The 19,652-nt window shown below is 36.4% G+C and overlaps 1 protein-coding gene across 4 annotated transcripts; it reads left to right on the forward strand.

Annotated features, from left to right (window-relative positions):
* The first annotated feature begins 279 nt into the window (after positions 1-279).
* Positions 280-18,086, forward strand: LOC129259355 (quinone oxidoreductase PIG3-like). 4 transcript variants are annotated; one of them, XR_010293407.1, is made up of 9 exons: positions 288-336; positions 2,550-2,709; positions 9,719-9,827; positions 10,033-10,191; positions 12,064-12,276; positions 12,900-13,096; positions 15,519-15,740; positions 16,512-16,940; positions 17,117-18,086. XR_010293407.1 is itself a non-coding variant. In XM_064098640.1 (8 exons), the coding sequence occupies exons 3-8, from the start codon at positions 2,569-2,571 to the stop codon at positions 15,735-15,737; spliced, it is 1,038 nt and encodes a 345-aa protein (XP_063954710.1). In that variant the 5' UTR covers positions 419-841; positions 1,330-1,388; positions 2,550-2,568; the 3' UTR covers positions 15,738-16,036. The 4 variants fall into 4 exon arrangements, 2 of the variants coding, with proteins under 2 accessions (XP_063954709.1, XP_063954710.1); XR_010293406.1 differs by having other exon boundaries at positions 280-336; positions 15,519-16,940; XM_064098640.1 differs by lacking the exons at positions 288-336; positions 16,512-16,940; positions 17,117-18,086 and adding exons at positions 419-841; positions 1,330-1,388 and having other exon boundaries at positions 15,519-16,036.
* The last annotated feature ends 1,566 nt before the right edge of the window (positions 18,087-19,652 follow it).

The following is a 19,652-nucleotide window of genomic DNA, read 5'->3' on the forward strand; positions in this document are numbered from 1 at the left end:
GTACAAAAACGTAAAAATGACTATATGATTGTGATTTTTTGCATGCATGGTCAACGCCCCCCCCCCCCACTTTGAAAACCGTTCCGCGGCCCATGCTATACAGTCTACGAGTTAAAAAATTTGCAGCTATTATATAAAAAAAAGAGAGAACAGTATTTTTGGCTTGCTTTCTAGCTAGGAATTTTAAAGACAAATATGCTGAAAACAAAATAAAAACATTATTGTGAATAATTAAATTAAACGCAATTAAAACTCAACAATTTCAACCGTTACACAAACGGCTTACCATAACGCGCTGTCTTTTAGTTTTACAATATTACTTAGGCTACTAATTTGGTAAGAATATTACTATGAATTAGCCCACCAAAACTATTACCACTTTTGCTATTCATATACCGTTTGTCCCTAGTGACTCGGATGACCATAAGGTCCCACAATTCTTTTAGAACATTACTTTCAACCCCCCAAAACAGCTGAAATATGCGGGCTATGTTGGGTCATATTTATGTATTGTCCCATACATGCATTTCTGTGTCAGTTGGTTGCCTAGTGTCGATACTCGACTTTGCATTTTATTTTGTCTGATTTCTGATTTGGTGATATTCATTACTATAACTTATTGATAATATTGTAATTTAAAAAAGGAGACAGCATTTCCTAATCCCAGGAGACGGTTATTTCGTGTTGATTTCGGCTGGAAATCATTCAAAATCAAATGTGAAACAATCCAAATTCCAAATTCTAAATGATGATGTAATGTAACAAGTAACATAACGTAAATCGTAATCTTTCTCGGCAACGTCATGTGACATGTCAAGTCTCCACTCATTCAATGAACAAGGTTATGATATGTCAAGTCTTGTGACATTAGTCCTTCACTCATCCAATGTACTACAAGTCTATATAACCTCGTTCGTAGGTAACCCAGGGAGCCCAGGGGCTTACTGTGTATTTGACCATAGTCACCGGACTAGGGTGATTTATGGTCTAAATATTTCTCCAAATGAATTGTGAAAACAGAAAGTATACAATTACCACGATTATATGGATGAAGGTCTAACGAGTGGCAGTTTCCTGACATCTGGGCACAGACTGGAACCTCAAAAAAAACGAAAAGTTCTCTCCTTCTACCCCAGTCTCGATCGGCCATTTTGTTACGATTTTTATCAAAAATGGCTGATCGAGACGGGGGTAGAAGGAAGAACTTTTCGTTTTTTTTTAATCACCCTAGTCCGGTGACTATGGTCAAATACACGGTAAGCCCCTGGGCTCCCGCCCGCTGTGCGGGCGGGAGCTCCCTGGGTTAGTTCGTAGGATGAGTGGTACAAGTGTATGATATAAATTTTCCACTGTTGGGACTTCCTGTGTCATGTGTGTGGTGAAATAAGGTTGGCATTGTTTGGGCTTATTTTATCTTGTTTTGGGGAAAAAATGCTTGATTTTTGGGCGCTGTCAGTTTGTTACAAAAAAGCCTTACTATTGATCATGTTATAACTTGGTTCTGAAATAAACTGATTTGAATTATCATTTTCTGAATAGAAAAGGAAAAATGACAATTCAGACCAACTATACTTTCCACCAATATATTCCATACAGAATATAACTATGGAACTGATGGAAAGTAAAGTTTGTCTGAATTGTCATTTTTCCTTTTAAATTCAGAATATTCAGAATAATTATAACTATAAATTCAGAATATAACTGTATGGAATATATTGTTGGAAAGTAAAATTTTGGTTACAAAAGTGATATTTTAAAGAAGTTTTAAAATGTGTGTTGTATGTTGCAAAGATCTCAGATTCACCACAGGCAGAGTGGTTGCAGTGAGAACAAGTGATTGTCGTTGAGTAACAAAATTTACACAGTACGGTATATATATATATATATTTTTTTAAATTCTTTTGCAAAATGAGCAATACTGATAAAAAACCACTCATTCAATGAACAAGGTTATGATATAACCTTGTTCTCAGTTACATCTCCATGTGTGGCAAAATAAGTTTGCAATGTTTGACTTATTTTCTCTTTTTCTTTTGGACAAATGCTTGATTTTTTTACACTGTCAGTTTCCATTACAGCTTTTCATTATATAACTTGGGTCTAAGTAAATTTTATTCTTTAAATTATTTTTTCTTTATTAAAAATAGAGCTTAAAAAATGAAAATTTTCTTGCCATATTACTTTCCACCAATAGAGGGCGTACAAAAAAAATATGCCCAAAATTCAAGTTTTTAAGCGCTCTGGTCAATACAAAAATTATTCTATGTTACTAATGAAAATTGAATTGCAACTGTATGGAAATTAATAATTTTGGTCACAAAAGTGATATTTTAATGATTTTTTAAAGTGTGTGCTCAATACAGCATTGGCATACCATAGTCCTACCTGTAGATTCTCCACAGGCAGGATGGTAGCAGTGAACCAGTGTCAAACACTAGTACTAAGAATTGTAGGCCTATATCAAAATACTTCATATTATCGCATCATTCAGTTTAAAAATGCAAATAATATTAGGTAAATAAGTAAATCTCATAACAACTTATTTGCAGACCGCCATTCCTACTAATAATGATGCAAGCCGTGCAGCAGAGTGGAACAGGAGGACCAGAGGTACTGGGTGTGGTCGAGGTACCCATCCCCAAACCTGGTCCACATGAAATCCTCATGAAGATACATTCATCAGCAATCAACAGAGCTGATACACTGCAGGTGAGAAAATCAATCACAAAGATCGTCTTCATTACCTCACTAAACAGATCTAATAATGATGATGATGGTGGTGATGATGATGATATATTTTTTCTTCATAAAATACAGCTTTTGTTTATTTTTTAAAAAGAAAATATTATCCTATTGAGAAAAATTGTCTTCATATTTCTTGATTTCACAAAAACATACAAAATTTTATGTAATAAGCTGAATATAAATTGGCCTTATTGGGGAATTAGACCAAAAATCAAAGGTCATTACTGAGTCAATATGTTTAAATACAGTTTTGAGGATCACTGAATCCAGTGTCTCATTCTTGGAGGTTGGCAGATGTGGTTTTAAGGGTCATGATGAGAAATTCCTTTTTTTCCATAGGAAATTCCTTCCTTTTTTTCCATAGGAAACTCCTTCTTTTTTTGCTGTTTTAATTCCTTTTTTGTGGATGAGGATGATGATAATAATGAAGATGATGATGATGATGAAGATGATAGTGTGGATTTATAGAGCATACACATCTGCCAAACACGTTCATGGTGCTAAACCAGCAGCAGATCTCTTGTATGTAAACAAACTACAAATATTTAAAAAAAACCTACAAATTAACCTAATTGCAAAATTTCAGACATTTTCTAGTACAAAGCACAAATTATCCCACCACATGGCAAAGAAACTGATGATTTCATAGATATTCAGGAACTTTTTTTTGTATTTGGTACTGAAACCAATATATACTTGGCTATTTTACAACATACAAACAAGTTTTTGACATTCCATAACATAAATGTTTGAGATGGATTGAAAATTATGAAAAATCTGTTCTAATTGGTGCCTGATCAGTACTTTGAACAAAGTGTGAATGAAACAATGATCTTGATTGACCAAAACTGCCATCTACTGACTATTTGCAAGCCATTGTGTAGAGGAGTCCTGGGCCCCATAGCACAAAGGTTATCGATTAACTCTTACTCTGCCAGGCCCAATACCCCTCTACTGCCAGGGATATTCGAGGGAATCCTAAATTGACCAAAATGTGAGCAGCGACTGATTTTAAAACGCTCATAATTCTTTACCCGTACGTTGTATAATAAAACCTTCTACACATGAAATGATGCACGGTTCATGGGCTTTATGGTCGTGTTATTATCTTTCATATTCGCGTTTGGAGAAATGGAGAAAAGATGTAATATTTTACATCATTTTTTTTTCAATAAGTAAAACCTTGAAAATTATGATTTCATGAACATTTCAAAGAGTAAATAACCTGAGGAATTGTAGAGATACCAAGAAATTAAGAAGATAAAATGAAAGTTCAATGTTTATCCTTTTAAATGACGTATCTATTGATGAAATTGAACAAACAGAAATAACGAAAAATAATGCTCTTTTGAATGAAATACTATTTTGCTATTCAACTTATTTCCTCTGAAGTACGAGAAAGCGACCTGTTCCACAAAAGGGCATTGTCGCCGATCAAGTGACCAATCACAGCACAGCTGCGATCCCTAAGCAAACACACACAATAATATATTCGAGCCATGTATCTTCAAAGTGCGGCCAACCGTACCCTTTCATTCGTGTAGTCTTCAAAATAAGACTCTGTATTTTTTTGTATTCGTAGTGTAACAAACAAAGTTATTGCCAGTCAGGAGACAAAATATAAAAGAACTAAAGATGATATATTGAAATATAGATAAAGAGGGGTCGGACAGATTCAATACTTACAAGTTTGGGCTATAAAATCCCACAAAATAATATGGGCGTTCTTGGCAAAGTGCACAGAAGTAAGAAAAAAAAGTTTATTTTTCGTGAATCAAAGAAGAGGGAATGCAAATCAGTTACAAACAAAAAATCAATACAAATTTCCAAAAAGAAAATAGGCCTATTTGTTCTGTATTACTGGTCTGACCATGGACCTATGAAGAGATGGACGATTAACGCGAGCATTTCTTTGACCCAATGATAGTCACCGTCACCTGGTTATGCGCATCTTAATGAGAACATACAGGTGTTGTAACAATAGCAATTACCATGACTACCAAGGGTATCTGATCACGATTTTTATGATATAAAATATGATATTATTCGATCCGCTAACTACCGCTCACACATAAGGACCTCAATAACATTGAAAGATACACGATCTACACATGTTAGGTGCCACGTATATCTGGAATATTATGGAGAAACTTGGGAAAATTGAATTTTAAATGGTAAACAATCAATCACAATATTGCCTCTATATCAAAATATGCAGACATTTTCCCAAATAAAACACATGGAACTAAGATTAACAAAGGTAAACAAAAACTGCACATCGATTATCCATTATTTCATTGATTTTCTATCAACTGCGCATATAATTTGTGAAATATAAATGTCCAATAACGAACTAATTCAGTCCCTTCTCACGGTGACGATCATAGGACCAAAGAAGACTAGTATGAAGAGAATGTTATTCAGATGACAATTACCGTCACCTGTTAGTGAATTCATTATCTAAGCGATGAATGTCCATCTCTTCAAAGGTCCATGGTCTCATGGGCGGAAATCCCAGGGGGGACAGGGGGGACGTGTCCCCCCTACCCAAAATAGTAGGGGGGACACAATATCAAATGTCCCCCCTACTATTTTTGGTATTTTACGATGGAGAAAAATGCATCATTCACATTCAAAATAATACATGTATTTTGGACTAAATGACCTTACATTTTGGGTGAAAACCTTCGTTTTTTTTTTTTTTTTTTTGGGGGGGGGGCTTGTCAAATTTTCCAGAGTGACTAAAATAAGATGAGGGGAAGACTTGGAAAATAAAAAGAATCTTTCATGTCACTATATGAAATTTTCGCTCGCGCTTCGCGCTTGCATTGCCTGTCAGGTGATTTTTCAATATGGAGTTTAAATATCAAGTTTGGAAGTCAATATACATTACACATTTCGGAAATCGAACTTTCATTATTTTGTGTGATTTACAAACTGATTTTTTTAAAGTGCTCTGTAAAAGTGAGAGCTTCATGGTCTGAATATTGACATTTTCTGCTCGCACTGAGCGCTCGCAAATTTCGATTTATTAAGTACCTATTATTTTTGTGTATTCCATTTAGTTTGAAAAAATCAAGTCTGATAGTCAAAACGTATCAGATAGCGCTGGCTACTCGCTCGCATTTAATCGGCGATTTATGTATGTCTCAATATTGATTTTCATGACAGTTTATCAAAGATTTTGGCTCGCGATTTGCGCTCGCATTAATGGTTAAAAAATATTTTGACCGATGCATTCTATTTATAATCACAAAATTGCTTGAAATGTCCAGCCTTCAGGCCATAATATCATCAGATTTCTCGCCCTCATTAGGCATTAATAAATAAGATATTAATAATTTAACGATTAAATTGTCCCTTTTGTTTCATCTCGCACCTAGCAAGAGGAATAGGGAGATAGTCATCATTTTCATATGACATGTCCCAAGGATGTCCCGGTCCTATGTCAAAACTCAAATAACAATGAAAAATATCAGCTCTTTATTAAGTGCGATCCATATCAACCTCACAATTTTCCTACAAAGTGCTTGAAATATATATAGCTGAGATGGACTCTTTTTCAGATTTTTCATGATAAAAGAGGTGTAGAATGCCTAGATTCTAGGTCTAAATCTGAAACACGCGCATGTTTATTCAGATATTCAACTTGTTCTATATTTAAATCATTATCCAGTTTCAGATCACAATATCAAAAATTTTCTGCTCGCGCTTTGTGCTCGCATTATTAATGTAGAAAGATCCCCTATTACTCATCCTTTTCATGATTTACAAAACATGAATAGAGTGTCCTGTTTTTAGGTCTAAATCTCGAATTTTTCTGCTCGCGCTTCGCTTGCATCAATTGGTTAGTTATATAGCTACCCTGTTCACGATTACGAAAATTGATTAAAATTTTCGATTCTTTTTGTAGAAATGTCAACAATTTTCAGCTCGCGATTCGCGCTAGCATTATTTGGTTGTTGAAATATGTAACGTCTTTATGGCTAAGTGCACGCAGTCCTTAACAAGTACCTTTTCGATCAGTTCAAATTAAAAAAAAACATTTTATGGCTGCACTTTGCACTCGCATTATTAATGTAAGGACCGGGTGTAAGGAAGGCCCCCAATTACTCATCCTTTTCATGATTTACAAAACATGAATAGAGTGTCTCGTTCTTAGGTCTAAATCTCAAAATAGTTCCGCTCGCGCTTCGCGTTCGCATCAATTGTTTAGTTTTATACCTATTACATGTTTCAGTTACAAAAAGTGCTTAGAATTTCCATTCTTTAGGCAAAAATTTAAGCTCGCGCTTCGCGCTCGCATTATTTCATTGTTGAAATATGTAACGTATTCATGGCTAACCTTTTCCATCAGTTAACATCTGCTCGCACTTCGCGTTCGAAGTAATTATTTAGTTGCATATACATCTTTTTCAGGATAACAAACATTGCCCAGAATGTTCAAATTTTAGGAAAAATACATAAAATCCCCCCCCCCAAAAAAAAAAATTTGCTCGCGCTTCGCGCTCGCATTATAGATAAGGATTATGATATTATATATTTATGTTGAATTATAAGAATAAAGCTAAAAAGTGGCCATAAGGACTACTCCTTCAATGAAACAAACAAAAATCATCTTCGAGCGGCCGATCGGGGATTAACATACGGCTGAAGAAAAAAAATCGCCCCCCCCCCCATTGGCGAAGGCTGGATCCGCCCCTGTTGTCCCCCCTACCTTTCGGGACAGATTTCCGCCCATGCATGGTCTGACCAAAGTAGCCACCTGTTAACATTCTACGTGACTACATTCTTTTGTTCATGCCACCAAGTCATGAACAATAGATGCCCAGACTCTCTTTCATGAGGAATCTCTAATCCGCGCTCCCTCCTGATCTACTATCTAGGAGAGTAATTTAGCACAGGATGTTCATAGAAATCGGGGCTCACGCGCGTCTTTTGATTTGACTTTTGAATACTTTCAAAGGTTCTGGTATTGATTTCTTATGGGTGACCCAGGTAAAGAGAAAACAATTTGCCCCCCTACAGAAAAATCCTGCATCCGCCCAGAGCCTCCCCAGCTCGTAGCACTATCCGTGGTAAAATAAATAATTTGTTCAGATAACATAGTGTACAATAATATGCGTGGTATAAAGAAATGTAATATTCAACCCGTTATCATCGTTATCATTTTGATTTCTACTCTCTAAAGTCGTTTTAAAATCCCCTTGATAGTGACGTCAATGATGCAGCAATTAACAGGTCGGTCTGATCGGTTTTGTTAATGTATCCCTTTCTTTCTTTTCCTCAAAACATCTGATATTACTGTATATACTCCGTTTACTTTTTCTCTGACCAATGGTTTGATTTAGCAAAGGAAAAACATCCATCTTGAAAAAAAACCTCAATCTTGAGACGAATAAAGCGGTATTATCGGCCGTTTTAATTATCACATTTATTTGTTTTGCTTCTTCCTATTGTATTCGAGGAGAATATTGAACGATTCATATTTTTGTGACAAGTTTGAATATGATATTGATAAGCATAACAATGTCAATCATTCTTTTTTTAATGGTTTGGGCTATAATAACACAAACGAATATGAACCGTTATTTACCTGATCTTAAGTTTATGAAGAGAGAGTTTGGCAGCAGAAGGAATGCAATTGTTATGATTACAACAATCATTTTTGAATAATAATCACAATGATCATGATGATGATTCTGATGGCAATAACATTAATAATAAGAAGATGAAGGAGAAGAAAAATGATAATAATAATAGCAATAACAATAATAATGATTACGATAATAGTAATACTAATAATGACAATAATATTAACAATAATAAATAAATAAATAAATAATGAGTGTGATGATTGCAGTGTGATGAGAGTTGGAAATGACAGCCTTCTTTACTCATATATTTATAACGAGAACAATTTTGTGAGAATGCTAAAAAAACAAAGTATAAGACCTTTCCCCCCACCCCCCCCCCCTTCCCCAAAAAAATCTCCCCCAAACCGTGCACATTTGCAGGCAGAAAAAGCCTTGACACAAGAATACTACCATACCGGCCTGCAAAAGAACCGATCGATAGCTCATGAATATTCATAAAACAATAGCGAATGGGTGAGTAGCGTTGGGTGAGAGACATCGTACCGCTCTGTCATTGGTCAATTCTGAGCTGAATGCCTTCGCACACTCGCCTTTGCTCTGCCCATAGAAGTATGTGTATTGCTACACACAACCTTTATATCACACGTGTCTATAGGAGAAATCTTGATTCAGATCGCGGCAATATCCGAAATCAACTCTTCAAAATAATGATGCAAAAATGCCATTTTACTAAAAAAATGTCTATGTAAACCACTATTTTTTATATAACAAAATCAATTGTGAATTCCTTGCCAATATAACAACATAAAAACCACAGAATATGGTGTTGATTTTCTGGCTGTAAAATTGGTTGAACAAAAAAAAGTTACTTGGGCAACTATAGCTGCCAGTGGCACTTGAGGGCTATGGGCAACTATAGCTGCCAATGGCTCTTAAAGAGTTAATCGATTATTTGAAAGAAGAATTCTGATTGGTTCCTAGTCAGTCTACTAAGCAAAATGCACATGCAACAATGATTTTGATAGGTCATTCCATTTACCGATTAATGACTAAACTATGGGGTCCTGGTCTTGAAGAAAGGTTGTGTGGCTTTGCTGTTCAATATCTGGTTCCGGTTGCAGAAAGCGTTGTTTGAGATTTGTGCTTGAATGACTCTTTTTAATTCAATTTCAAAAGCAACCCTTTGTGCAACAGTCCCTGGCCTGAAGACAAAACCAAATAATTGAGCGTTACGCTTTCTTAGGATTTTGTATGTTACTAAAATCTCAGATTTCAGTGACTCATTAGTAGCTCTTTGAAACAGTCAAAGGAGGAAATTCACAGCAGTTCCATGAAAGATGTAGTCTTAATTCCTTCTCTATCGTTTATCTTTTTAGAGGCGTGGTTTATACCCCGTCCCCCCAGGATCAACATCAGTATTTGGACTGGAGGCTGCCGGAGAGGTGTATGATCTCGCCAACTCTACTCCTGGAAAATGGAAGATAGGTAAGGATCTTGAATAATTTGAACCGTTTAATCATGCTCTTGAAGCATCTCATCAAACATGATTGCAAATTATTTTCATAATAATAGTTCCAACCCCAATATAAATTGTGTATTCAGGAAAACAACACTGTCTATTGTAGTGTGATGAGTATGAATTATGAACTGAATATTATTTTTAAAGAGTGATTCTATCGCATTACACCAGGTGACCGAGTAATGGCCCTTCTCCCAGGGGGAGGCAATGCACAGTATTCAACAGCCCATGAAGATCATCTGATCCCTGTTTCTGACCACCTGACCTTCCAAGAAGCAGCTGCTATTCCCGAAGTGTGGTTGACAGCTTTTCAGTTGCTGTACTTCATCGGTATGTTAAAAGCTTAATATTATTCTAATCTTACAAACTCATTGTTTTCTTGGCCTGGTGCTTAAAATTTCATCCCATTATTTTGTTTTATTATAATTTGGTATCATTGGCAATTGCCATGGTAACATAGCTCTGCTTCTTATCAAAACCAAAGAATCCATAGGAGTAACATTAGAATATAATAAGCCAGTTGCAGAACAGATGAAAAGTGACAGGGCCAAATGAAATGTGTTTGTTGCCTAGAGCTTTGCAAATTGAATGCGACTAAAAAAAAACCCATTGAAACTTGATTTCAAATCAGCTCTTGCACTGATGATTCAATGTAGTATGTGTCAGAACAGGGCTTTTGAGAATAAAGTAGCTCAATTTCAGAACCCTCGGTCAGTTTTAAAATGATATTCCTCATGATTTTCCCAATAAAGTCATGCTCCTGGGCAATTCCATAAAATTAGCCTTTTTGTAAAGTAACCCATTTTTCCATTCTTACTTTTTTATTGAATGATGAAATGCTCAAGCTATGGTTATTTTGTATTATACAACTCATACAAAGATTCTTGTAATTTGATTGGTTGAAAGCCTTGATATATTTGATCCATTTTGTGCTGCATGCAAATTTTATTTTCCATTGCACGGTGACCGTGCATTTTTTATTTTCCCATTGCACGGTTGAGCTCTCTCCCTCAGTGTGTACCACTTGGTACTACTAAACATGTGTGTGTATGTACATTTTGTATGTGTGTGTGTGTTTGCGCGGATCAGAGTAAGCGCATCAACAAGGCTGACTGTGTGTGCTCAGATTAATGAATCAAAAGTGGGTCACAAAAGAACAAAAACAATCAACTGCTTTCATGCACGGGGAAAAAGTTTCAGAGAAAATGAATTGTTGGACAAAGGCGAAATGTGTCTTAATTACATCTGCTTTTATTTTTTTCTTCTCTATTGTCAAATAACAGAATCTAGAAAATTTGTTGTATAAAACAAATGATGCATGTCTTCATTCGTTCATTATGCAACCTATCCACTCTCGTTGAGACTGTGTTCACCCCATTGCACTCAGCGTAATGGCTTAGTGCAATAGATTGAACAGAGCCTCAACTCGCGTAAGGATAGATCGCCAAATGAACTCATGTGCATGCATCATTTGGTCAGCAAAATGTCAGGCCAAGATACATTGGTTCCATGACATTTGCGCCGACGACAATTGTTCCGCTGTAAATTCCATGCACTATTGGAATGACTAAATTCAAACCTGGATTTGATACTATACCCTATCGTAAACCTAACCCTAAACCTAAAATAATGAAAAAAGGGTATGCTAGGAATGTTTACGGTCCAATTTGCGAGGGTATAAAAAGACTAATATACTTTATAAAGTATGTACTTTTTGCCCCAACACTACTTGTTTAGGGTCCAATTTTGATCGAGGTGTCTGGGGTTGTACTACACCCAATGAAAGTCCCCGTGAAAGTCAAGGTAAAGCTGATGTCCGTGATCACGTCTGACATAATAATTAAGATATCGTACTTGCTTAGGGGGTCAATTCAGGGATTACTTGTCAAGGGTACCATTTTGTTTCCAATACTTGTTAAGGGTAGGGTTTCACATGCCAATACTTGTCAAGGGGTGCATTTTCAGAACATGGAAAATACTTGTTTAGGTTGCGCATGGCATCTACTCGTCAATGGAAGTGGCCCTCGAGGGTTGATCTACTTGAATTTCTTTGGGTTGTATCTAGTGGATTTGAGAGCATTATTACAACTGTTTATGTGAACTAGTAAACAGAGACAAATCATTTTAGGAAGGTTTCATAAAGGGGGGTGGGGCAAAAGCACATACTTGATGGAATTGCCCTGCTGTTATATCTTGATACAGCCAGCTTGAAGAAAGGGGACATAGTCTTGATCCATGCTGGTGGAAGCGGTGTTGGTACAGCTGCCACTCAGCTTGTGAAGGAGGCTGGAGGCATCCCCATTGTGACGGCTGGTACAGAGGCTAAGCTTCAGAAGGCCCGAAGTCTAGGGGCTGCGGAGGCTTTCAATTACAAGGAGGTGGATTTTGCGGAGAAAGTTCTTGAGGTTACGCAAGGTATGATTCAACAAAAATAAACCACTCTTTTGTTCAATTTCCTAAGCTTAATTATGGAGAACATCCAGTTTCCATTGTTGAAGTATGAATCTAGCTCCATTTAACAGACAGAAGTGCACATTCTTTTGGACCTTTTTTTATGCACAGGCTGAATTAAGGCTACTTTATGCATGGAATGTGTATAAATAATTTATTCAGTTGAAAATATTTTGTGAATTCCGGCCATTTTGTTCACATGTAGGAAAAATATGGCTTAACTTGTGCGGTATTCTTATTTTGGGTATTAACCCTAACTTAAATTAGACCATACTGTTGTCGTGTGCTAGTTACTAACTCAGTGTCTCAGTCATGATTTTATTCTGAAAAAATAATGATTTGTCCATTTATACAGTGCAAGTACTCTATACTCTACTGCGCTTGATAATTGGTACCATATTATTACCCCTCGCTGTATAATAATGTGAGAAAATGCTGTGTGTATACAAATGATCTTTTTCATAAATTTTAAAGATAGTAGATGAAAAATAGCATTCCATAGAAGTATAAAGTGAAATTCCTTTTTGTTTGGAGTTAAATTTGGGTTTGATTAACGGAATATGACCCACTGTGATTTTCTATTCTAGGAAAAGGAGTGAACATTGTCCTAGATTGCGTCGGAGGATCGTACTGGGAGAAGAATGTAAAGGCTATGGCTCCTGATGCCACGTGGGTGCTGTATGGATTGATGGGCGGACCCAAGGTAGAGGGCGCCCTTCTGGGAGCTGTTCTTCGTAAACGCATCAGCATCCGAGGCACCACCCTCAGACCAAGATCAGATGAGGTAAGAGGTTGAATAATCTAGCCAGGGGTTCCAAATAGGGGTTCGTTCCCTTTAATTCCTTTGCTGAAAAATTTGACAGGCAAAAAGCTCGGGGGGGGGGGGGGGGTCACTCTCCACATGGACTGCTACCCACCCATGTCCGACCTCGGAAATGCACCCTAAATTAACGAATGCAAGTGAAAAATGTTGCTTGCCTTGACTGACTGATGCATCACTACCATTCGTTTGTTTTAAAGGATAAATTCTGTGATTTTTACCTGAAATTAGTTGGGTGCCTGATAAAAAAGAAATGAAAAACTTTTATTTTTGCATATAATACTTATTCCAAAGCATGGAACAGGCTGAAAACTTCAAGACATATTCTTTGTCTGTGGCTTTTCTATACGCAATCACATCATTTGTAAGATTTGGCAATATAAGATTGATAAAATTATTGAATTGGCCCTTTTTAAAAAGTATTATCATTACCGAGATAGGGCTCTTGATTAAAAACATTGCCAAAATTGTAATTTTAACATTTGAGAGAGGATTGAATCACCTCTACACATTTGTATAAATAGAATGTGGAGCATTGTGGCCCAGTGGATTAGTCTCTGGACTTTGAAACAGAGTCATGGGTTTGAATCCCAGCCATGGCGTAATTTCCTTCGGCAAGAAATTTATCCACATTGTGCTGCACTCGACCCAGTTGAGGTGAATGGGTATGTAGGATTTATTCCTTGAACACTTTAGCGCCTATTAATATGGCGGCTTAGCTACAGCTGGGGTAATAATATGATATCAAAGCGCAGTTGAGTATATGCACATAGTAACTGCGCTATATAAATGGACATATTTTTATTATTATTATTATTATGATAATGTTAGTCAATACAGTAAAATTTTTATTATTGACACTTTACCAATGCTCTAGCTGAGTATTAAAAAGTGAAATAAGCCATATCTGAAAAATGTTATGACTTGGAGCAATGAATAGATGAATGGTGGTGAGTACTAGTTGTTGAGTAGTTGAGAAGAGTAGATGAGTTGAGACAGTAGATGAGCGGCAAGGAGTAGATTTACCAGTGGAATTTAGATGCCGTGAGGCATCTCAGATAAGAAGTAAGAGGTGTTTGCTGTGTGTGTGCGTATAATGGATTATTTTACACACATGTATCAAACAGATATGATTATTCACTTCTGGGACCGACCTTAAGCATTACCAGATATAAAATGAGCTTCATCACCAGTTCTCCATGTCCCCTTATTATATATTCACATTCTGGTCGATGCAAGGCATGGACCAGAATATATGCTCTCACCTGTAAAAAGGCTATGAACTGGGTAGTCTCAGTACAAAGCATGTTGAATCACTATCTTTCTATCCATCTATCTATAGTATTTATCTATCTATCCATCTATCTATCTATCTATCTATCTATCTATCTATCTATCTATCTATCTATCTATCTATATATCTATCTATCCATCTATCTATCTATCTATCTATCTATCTATCTATCTATCCATCCATCTATCTATCTATCCATCAATCTATCTATCTATCTATCTATCCATCCATCCATCTATCTATCTATCTATCTATCCATCAATCTGTCTATCTATCTATCTATCTATTCATCCATCCATCAATCTATCTATCTATCTATCTATCTATCTATCTATCTATATATCTATCTATCCATCTATCTATCTATCTATCTATCTATCTATCTATCTATCTATCTATCCATCCATCTATCTATCTATCCATCAATCTATCTATCTATCTATCTATCCATCCATCCATCCATCCATCCATCCATCCATCCATCCATCCATCCATCCATCCATCTATCTATCTATCTATCTATCTATCTATCTATCTATCTATCCATCCATCCATCCATCCATCCATCCATCCATCCATCCATCCATCCATCTATCTATCTATCTATCTATCTATCTATCTATCTATCTATCTATCTATCTATCTATCTATCTGTCTATCTATCTATCTATCTATCTATCTATCTATCTATCTATCAATCTATCCATCCATCCATCTATCTATCTATCTATCTATCCATCCATCCATCCATCTATCCATCCATCCATCTATCTATCTATCTATCTATCCATCAATCTGTCTATCTATCTATTCATCCATCCATCTATCTATCTATCCATCAATCTATCTATCTATCCATCCATCCATCCATCTATCTATCTATCTATCTATCTATCTATCTATCCATCAATCTCTCTATCTATCTATTCATCCATCCATCAATCTATCTATCCATCTGTCTATCCATCTATTTCCCTTTCTATCTTCTTTCTTTCTTCCTTCCTTCCTTCCCTTTTCCTTTATTCTTCTCTTTCTATCTATTCTATGGAATTTATTGTATGGAATATATGTCTCTCTCTGATTTCTCTGCAGTACAAAGCTGATTTGATCAAGGCATTCACTGAGAGGGCCCTGTTTCACTTCACACCCTCAGCTCCAGGAAAGCAACCTTATTTCCAACCGATCGTTGATCGCGTCTACCAGCTAGAGGAGATCTCGGCCGCTCACCAGTACATGGATGAGAATAAAACAATGGGCAAGGTCATACTCAGTGTTACCCACAGTGCTAATAAGCCTTCAGATGAATTATAAGTGGTGTGTAACTGTTTTCGCACCTTGTTTTCTTCATTTTATGTTACAATCATTAAAGTCGGATTCAAGGAGTGACAGTGAGCGGTAGTTTTAGAGAAGGTCAGAGTGACTTAATTGTTATATCATCATGTTCTGGAATTGCTTAAGCAAACCAAATGTTTAGGAAAAATGAAAAGTGGCTGAGAAGCAATATCTGCCTTAAAAAAATGTTGCATATTACTACCCAGTACTGATAAACACATGTGGGCTTGTGCTTTATAATATACTGTACCTTTGAAAGAAAAACAAATCTAATGGCATACTGCCTTGTGTTTGTGCTAATTACGAGTTCTTACTCCTTTTTTTTCCCTAATCAATTCGAGATGTAATATTAATCCATTTGTACATACGAAAGGTCATTTTATTTGATCCTGTTATAATATCGTTTGTTTCTCGGACTGGAGTTAAAAGTTGTGATTTGGATTATGTCAAGCAAATTGGCAACACACTTCATTTGCCTCTCTTTATTCTTTACCCTGCTGACATTTCATGGATGTCATTTAATTCTTTTTGAAGTATAAGAGTAGTTTGTAGGGGTGAAGCCTTGAAGAATATCATCCATTTGGTCCAAATTCAAATATAGGTTGATGAATTATGAATCAAAATCAGAACAAACTTTGTAATATATTCTACTACGTTTCAACGGGATGCATGCATCATCTTCAGGCGGGGAATGAGACTGCACTACATTTTTGGGAGGTTTTCCTGATCTTTCCTGACCTTTCTCACACTCAGGACAAGTCTTCGAGCCATTTCAGATGCCAATTGTCCCCCTGAGCTCCTATCGAAAGAAGATCACGTCACATCCTTGAATCTGCTAAATTTCCCCACCAAGGCCCTCGCAAACAATCTCCAAACACTCTGCAGTCTCATTCTGTTGCCTGACGATGATGGCTGCATCCTAGCAAAACCTTGCAGACTTTTTATAACAGTAAGTACAGATTTCAACTCAAAATTCTTCAGCTATGTTGTATGGATTGGTTAGGGATTGCAAAAAATTGGAATTTGCGATTGATTAATACTTTACCACTAGGCAAATGCCATTTTGTACTGATAAATTGTACCTTCAGATATGGATATTAATATCTAACATTCAATTATTTTCCAAGCACTTGCTCATTTTCTGCTTGTGTCAAATAGACCGGATTCTAAAATTGATCTCACATCTAAATCGCTACCACAAGAGTACTAACCTAAGTGCATAATGTCTTAACGCCCAAATCAGTAAGTCATATACTCAGTGGCGGACCGTGACCTGGAGGAGACAAAGCATTGGAGGGGCACTGTATTGTTTGTGAACAATGCTGTGCCCCTCCAATGCTTTGTCTCCTCCGGGTCACGGTCCGCCACTGCATATACTATTGCCTTTTATTCATGTATATGATTCAACATTCATATTTTGGCACTTGTAGCTGAATATTATTTGTGTTGTGATTTACAGCTGTTCAATAAATGATGCAGTGTCACAAAGATTTCAACAAAGGAGACAGAGATATAGAAAATGCAATTTATTATTACAGAGAGCATAACATAACATCTGTCAGTATACATGTATGTGTGAAACAAAAATTCATATATCTGGCTACCTCAAATCTATACAGGTACACGGGTGCAATTGCAATATCGCCCTCAACAAGGGTCCCCTGCACTGCACGTAGCTGTACTGAAAACGAGGGCAACACTCTGCCATATTCCACACTCTATTTGATCAAGATACAAGCTTGAAATATGTTCTCATCAAAACAAGTCAATATTATACATGCATTACATACAGCTGAAGGGAATATTTACATGATATTAACTGTGTCTGTACTTTCAGGGCATATACAGTAAAGACATATTGCCCTTATTTTTTACTGCCTTATTTTCCTTTGATTCAAGGCAACATATTGATGTTCTCAGCAAAGCCAGTTGATATTGTAGCACATAATATATACATGTATACATATTATGAAAATCTATTTTTGGGCTAATAAACCTATTTCTCTAAAATATTGCTAGATGTGCATTGTTGTAAGTTGTTCTATTCAGAACCATTGCTTACATTTTACCTTTACATTTCATTATGGTAATATACAATATTGAACACACACACATGTGTACATGTATACTTTTCAAACATTAACAACATAAAGATTATGAAGTTAATTACTCAGAAAATATATCACATATTATATGAAATATAATATGATTGCACTCCAGAATTTCATGTATGAGCAAGAAATGATTACCTGCTTGTATTTGTCTAATCAGAAAATATATACTGTATGTATTGTAAGCGAACAATAAATATTTTTTGATATAGATGAATTATCATATATGTGGTCTTTGATTTTTATGTCTATATGGAATTGAATCTAAAATGTCGAATCTTTTTGAATTCCCAAAGTTTTTATTATTCAATCAATATTTCATTATTTACTTTTCAAATATACCAATTTACCAATTCCTTTGCTTGGGGAACCTAGTAACTAGACTCTTATTATCTTCTTTCAACATGTTATTGACAACAAATTCCTTAGAATCCAATTTCTGCCATGTTGGGCAGGTCTTGGGGGAAACTTTGAATTGGGCAAGAATGGCCCTCGGCTAACTTCGAACCATCAGGTGATCGCATCTATGTCCTTTTCTTGAAAACATCCCATGTTATCGCAAAAGATGGGGACCACCCTTTTGTAAATATTGCCCGCAAACATGCAAAGCTATGAATTTTCAGGTTCATCAAACCTACTCATCAGGCAAAATGTAGTCTTTGTCTTTTCCTGCTCTGTGGAAAATCCATCATGAAGATGAGCAACCTGGTGGAAATGGCGCCTCACATGTCTATATAGTGTAGCAGAATATTATCACTATCAAGAAGAATACTATATTCAGTGCCAGATTGATGCCAACATACAATTGAGCATTGTAATCGCAGATCCCTCTAATTCTCCTGAAAGTAGTATGGCCAAAATATATTTCGGGCAAACAGCATAAGGTCAAGAATGAAACCGATGCTAAATACTGGCTGTAGTTTTCTTACTGTAGCTGTTGGCCGAAAGGGAGACGTTATCGGTGACAACTTGCACACGATTTACGGCTATGAGGGCCAAAGTCGCCATACTGTACCCTATCAAGTTGAAATTGATGGGCCCTAAAGCCCAGCGCACACTATGCGATCCGATACGACGCGATTTTTTAATAAATCACATTTTGCATTAAATGCGAAAGTTTCAAGAAGTAAAATGATTTCGGTATGATGTTAGGAATAACAAAATAATAATTTTGCTTTGCGGCAAGCCCTGTGGTCGAAGTAAGGTCCAAATCTGCTTCAAGTCGCAGCCGATGATGACATAATTGCAATTTGGATTTGAATTTGCTTTTATTCCTACAGAGAGGCTCGAATTACACTGAATTTTTATTCCGTAGTCATACCACTATTCTGGACTCTGATCGCCAATATTAATTGGTTGGAATGTTCTTATCAAATGTGTTTCTTATTTCTTTGAAATTCGGATCTCAACAAATCGCATAGTACGTTTGCGCCGGGCATTAGATCAAACACGCATCGCGCAAGTGCCTCCATTGCGACGTCTACAGCAGAATAATAGCTTGGGGTAGCTGAATGATCGCTGTGAGGAGATCGGTGATGGCCAGGGCGACCACAAAGACGTTCGTTTTCTCTATAGAGTACGACGGCGATTAAGACGAGGTTGTTGCCAGATATCCCAAGTTCAGCAATGGCAAAATATATAACGACCGCAGTTGCTTTTTCATAATCTCCAAGTTCTGGAGTGTTCTTGTCCGGAACTGACTCTGTGCCACTCATGACTGTCAATTCTAATTTTTGGCAGTGGAAAGGATCGTTGGAATTAGATTATGTTCATATTTATTAAT

Source organism: Lytechinus pictus, chromosome 4 (genome assembly GCF_037042905.1).
Source record: "Lytechinus pictus isolate F3 Inbred chromosome 4, Lp3.0, whole genome shotgun sequence".
In the NCBI taxonomy this organism is placed as follows: domain Eukaryota; kingdom Metazoa; phylum Echinodermata; class Echinoidea; order Temnopleuroida; family Toxopneustidae; genus Lytechinus; species Lytechinus pictus.

Bases quoted from the DNA above. Each gene is read 5' to 3' on its own strand.
- LOC129259355 (XM_064098639.1), top strand. From the start codon at position 2,569: ATGATGCAAGCCGTGCAGCAGAGTGGAACAGGAGGACCAGAGGTACTG. The intron at 2,710-9,718 runs GTGAGAAAATCA...TTATCTTTTTAG, and splicing joins ACAGAGCTGATACACTGCAG to AGGCGTGGTTTATACCCCGT. The intron at 9,828-10,032 runs GTAAGGATCTTG...GCATTACACCAG, and splicing joins TCCTGGAAAATGGAAGATAG to GTGACCGAGTAATGGCCCTT.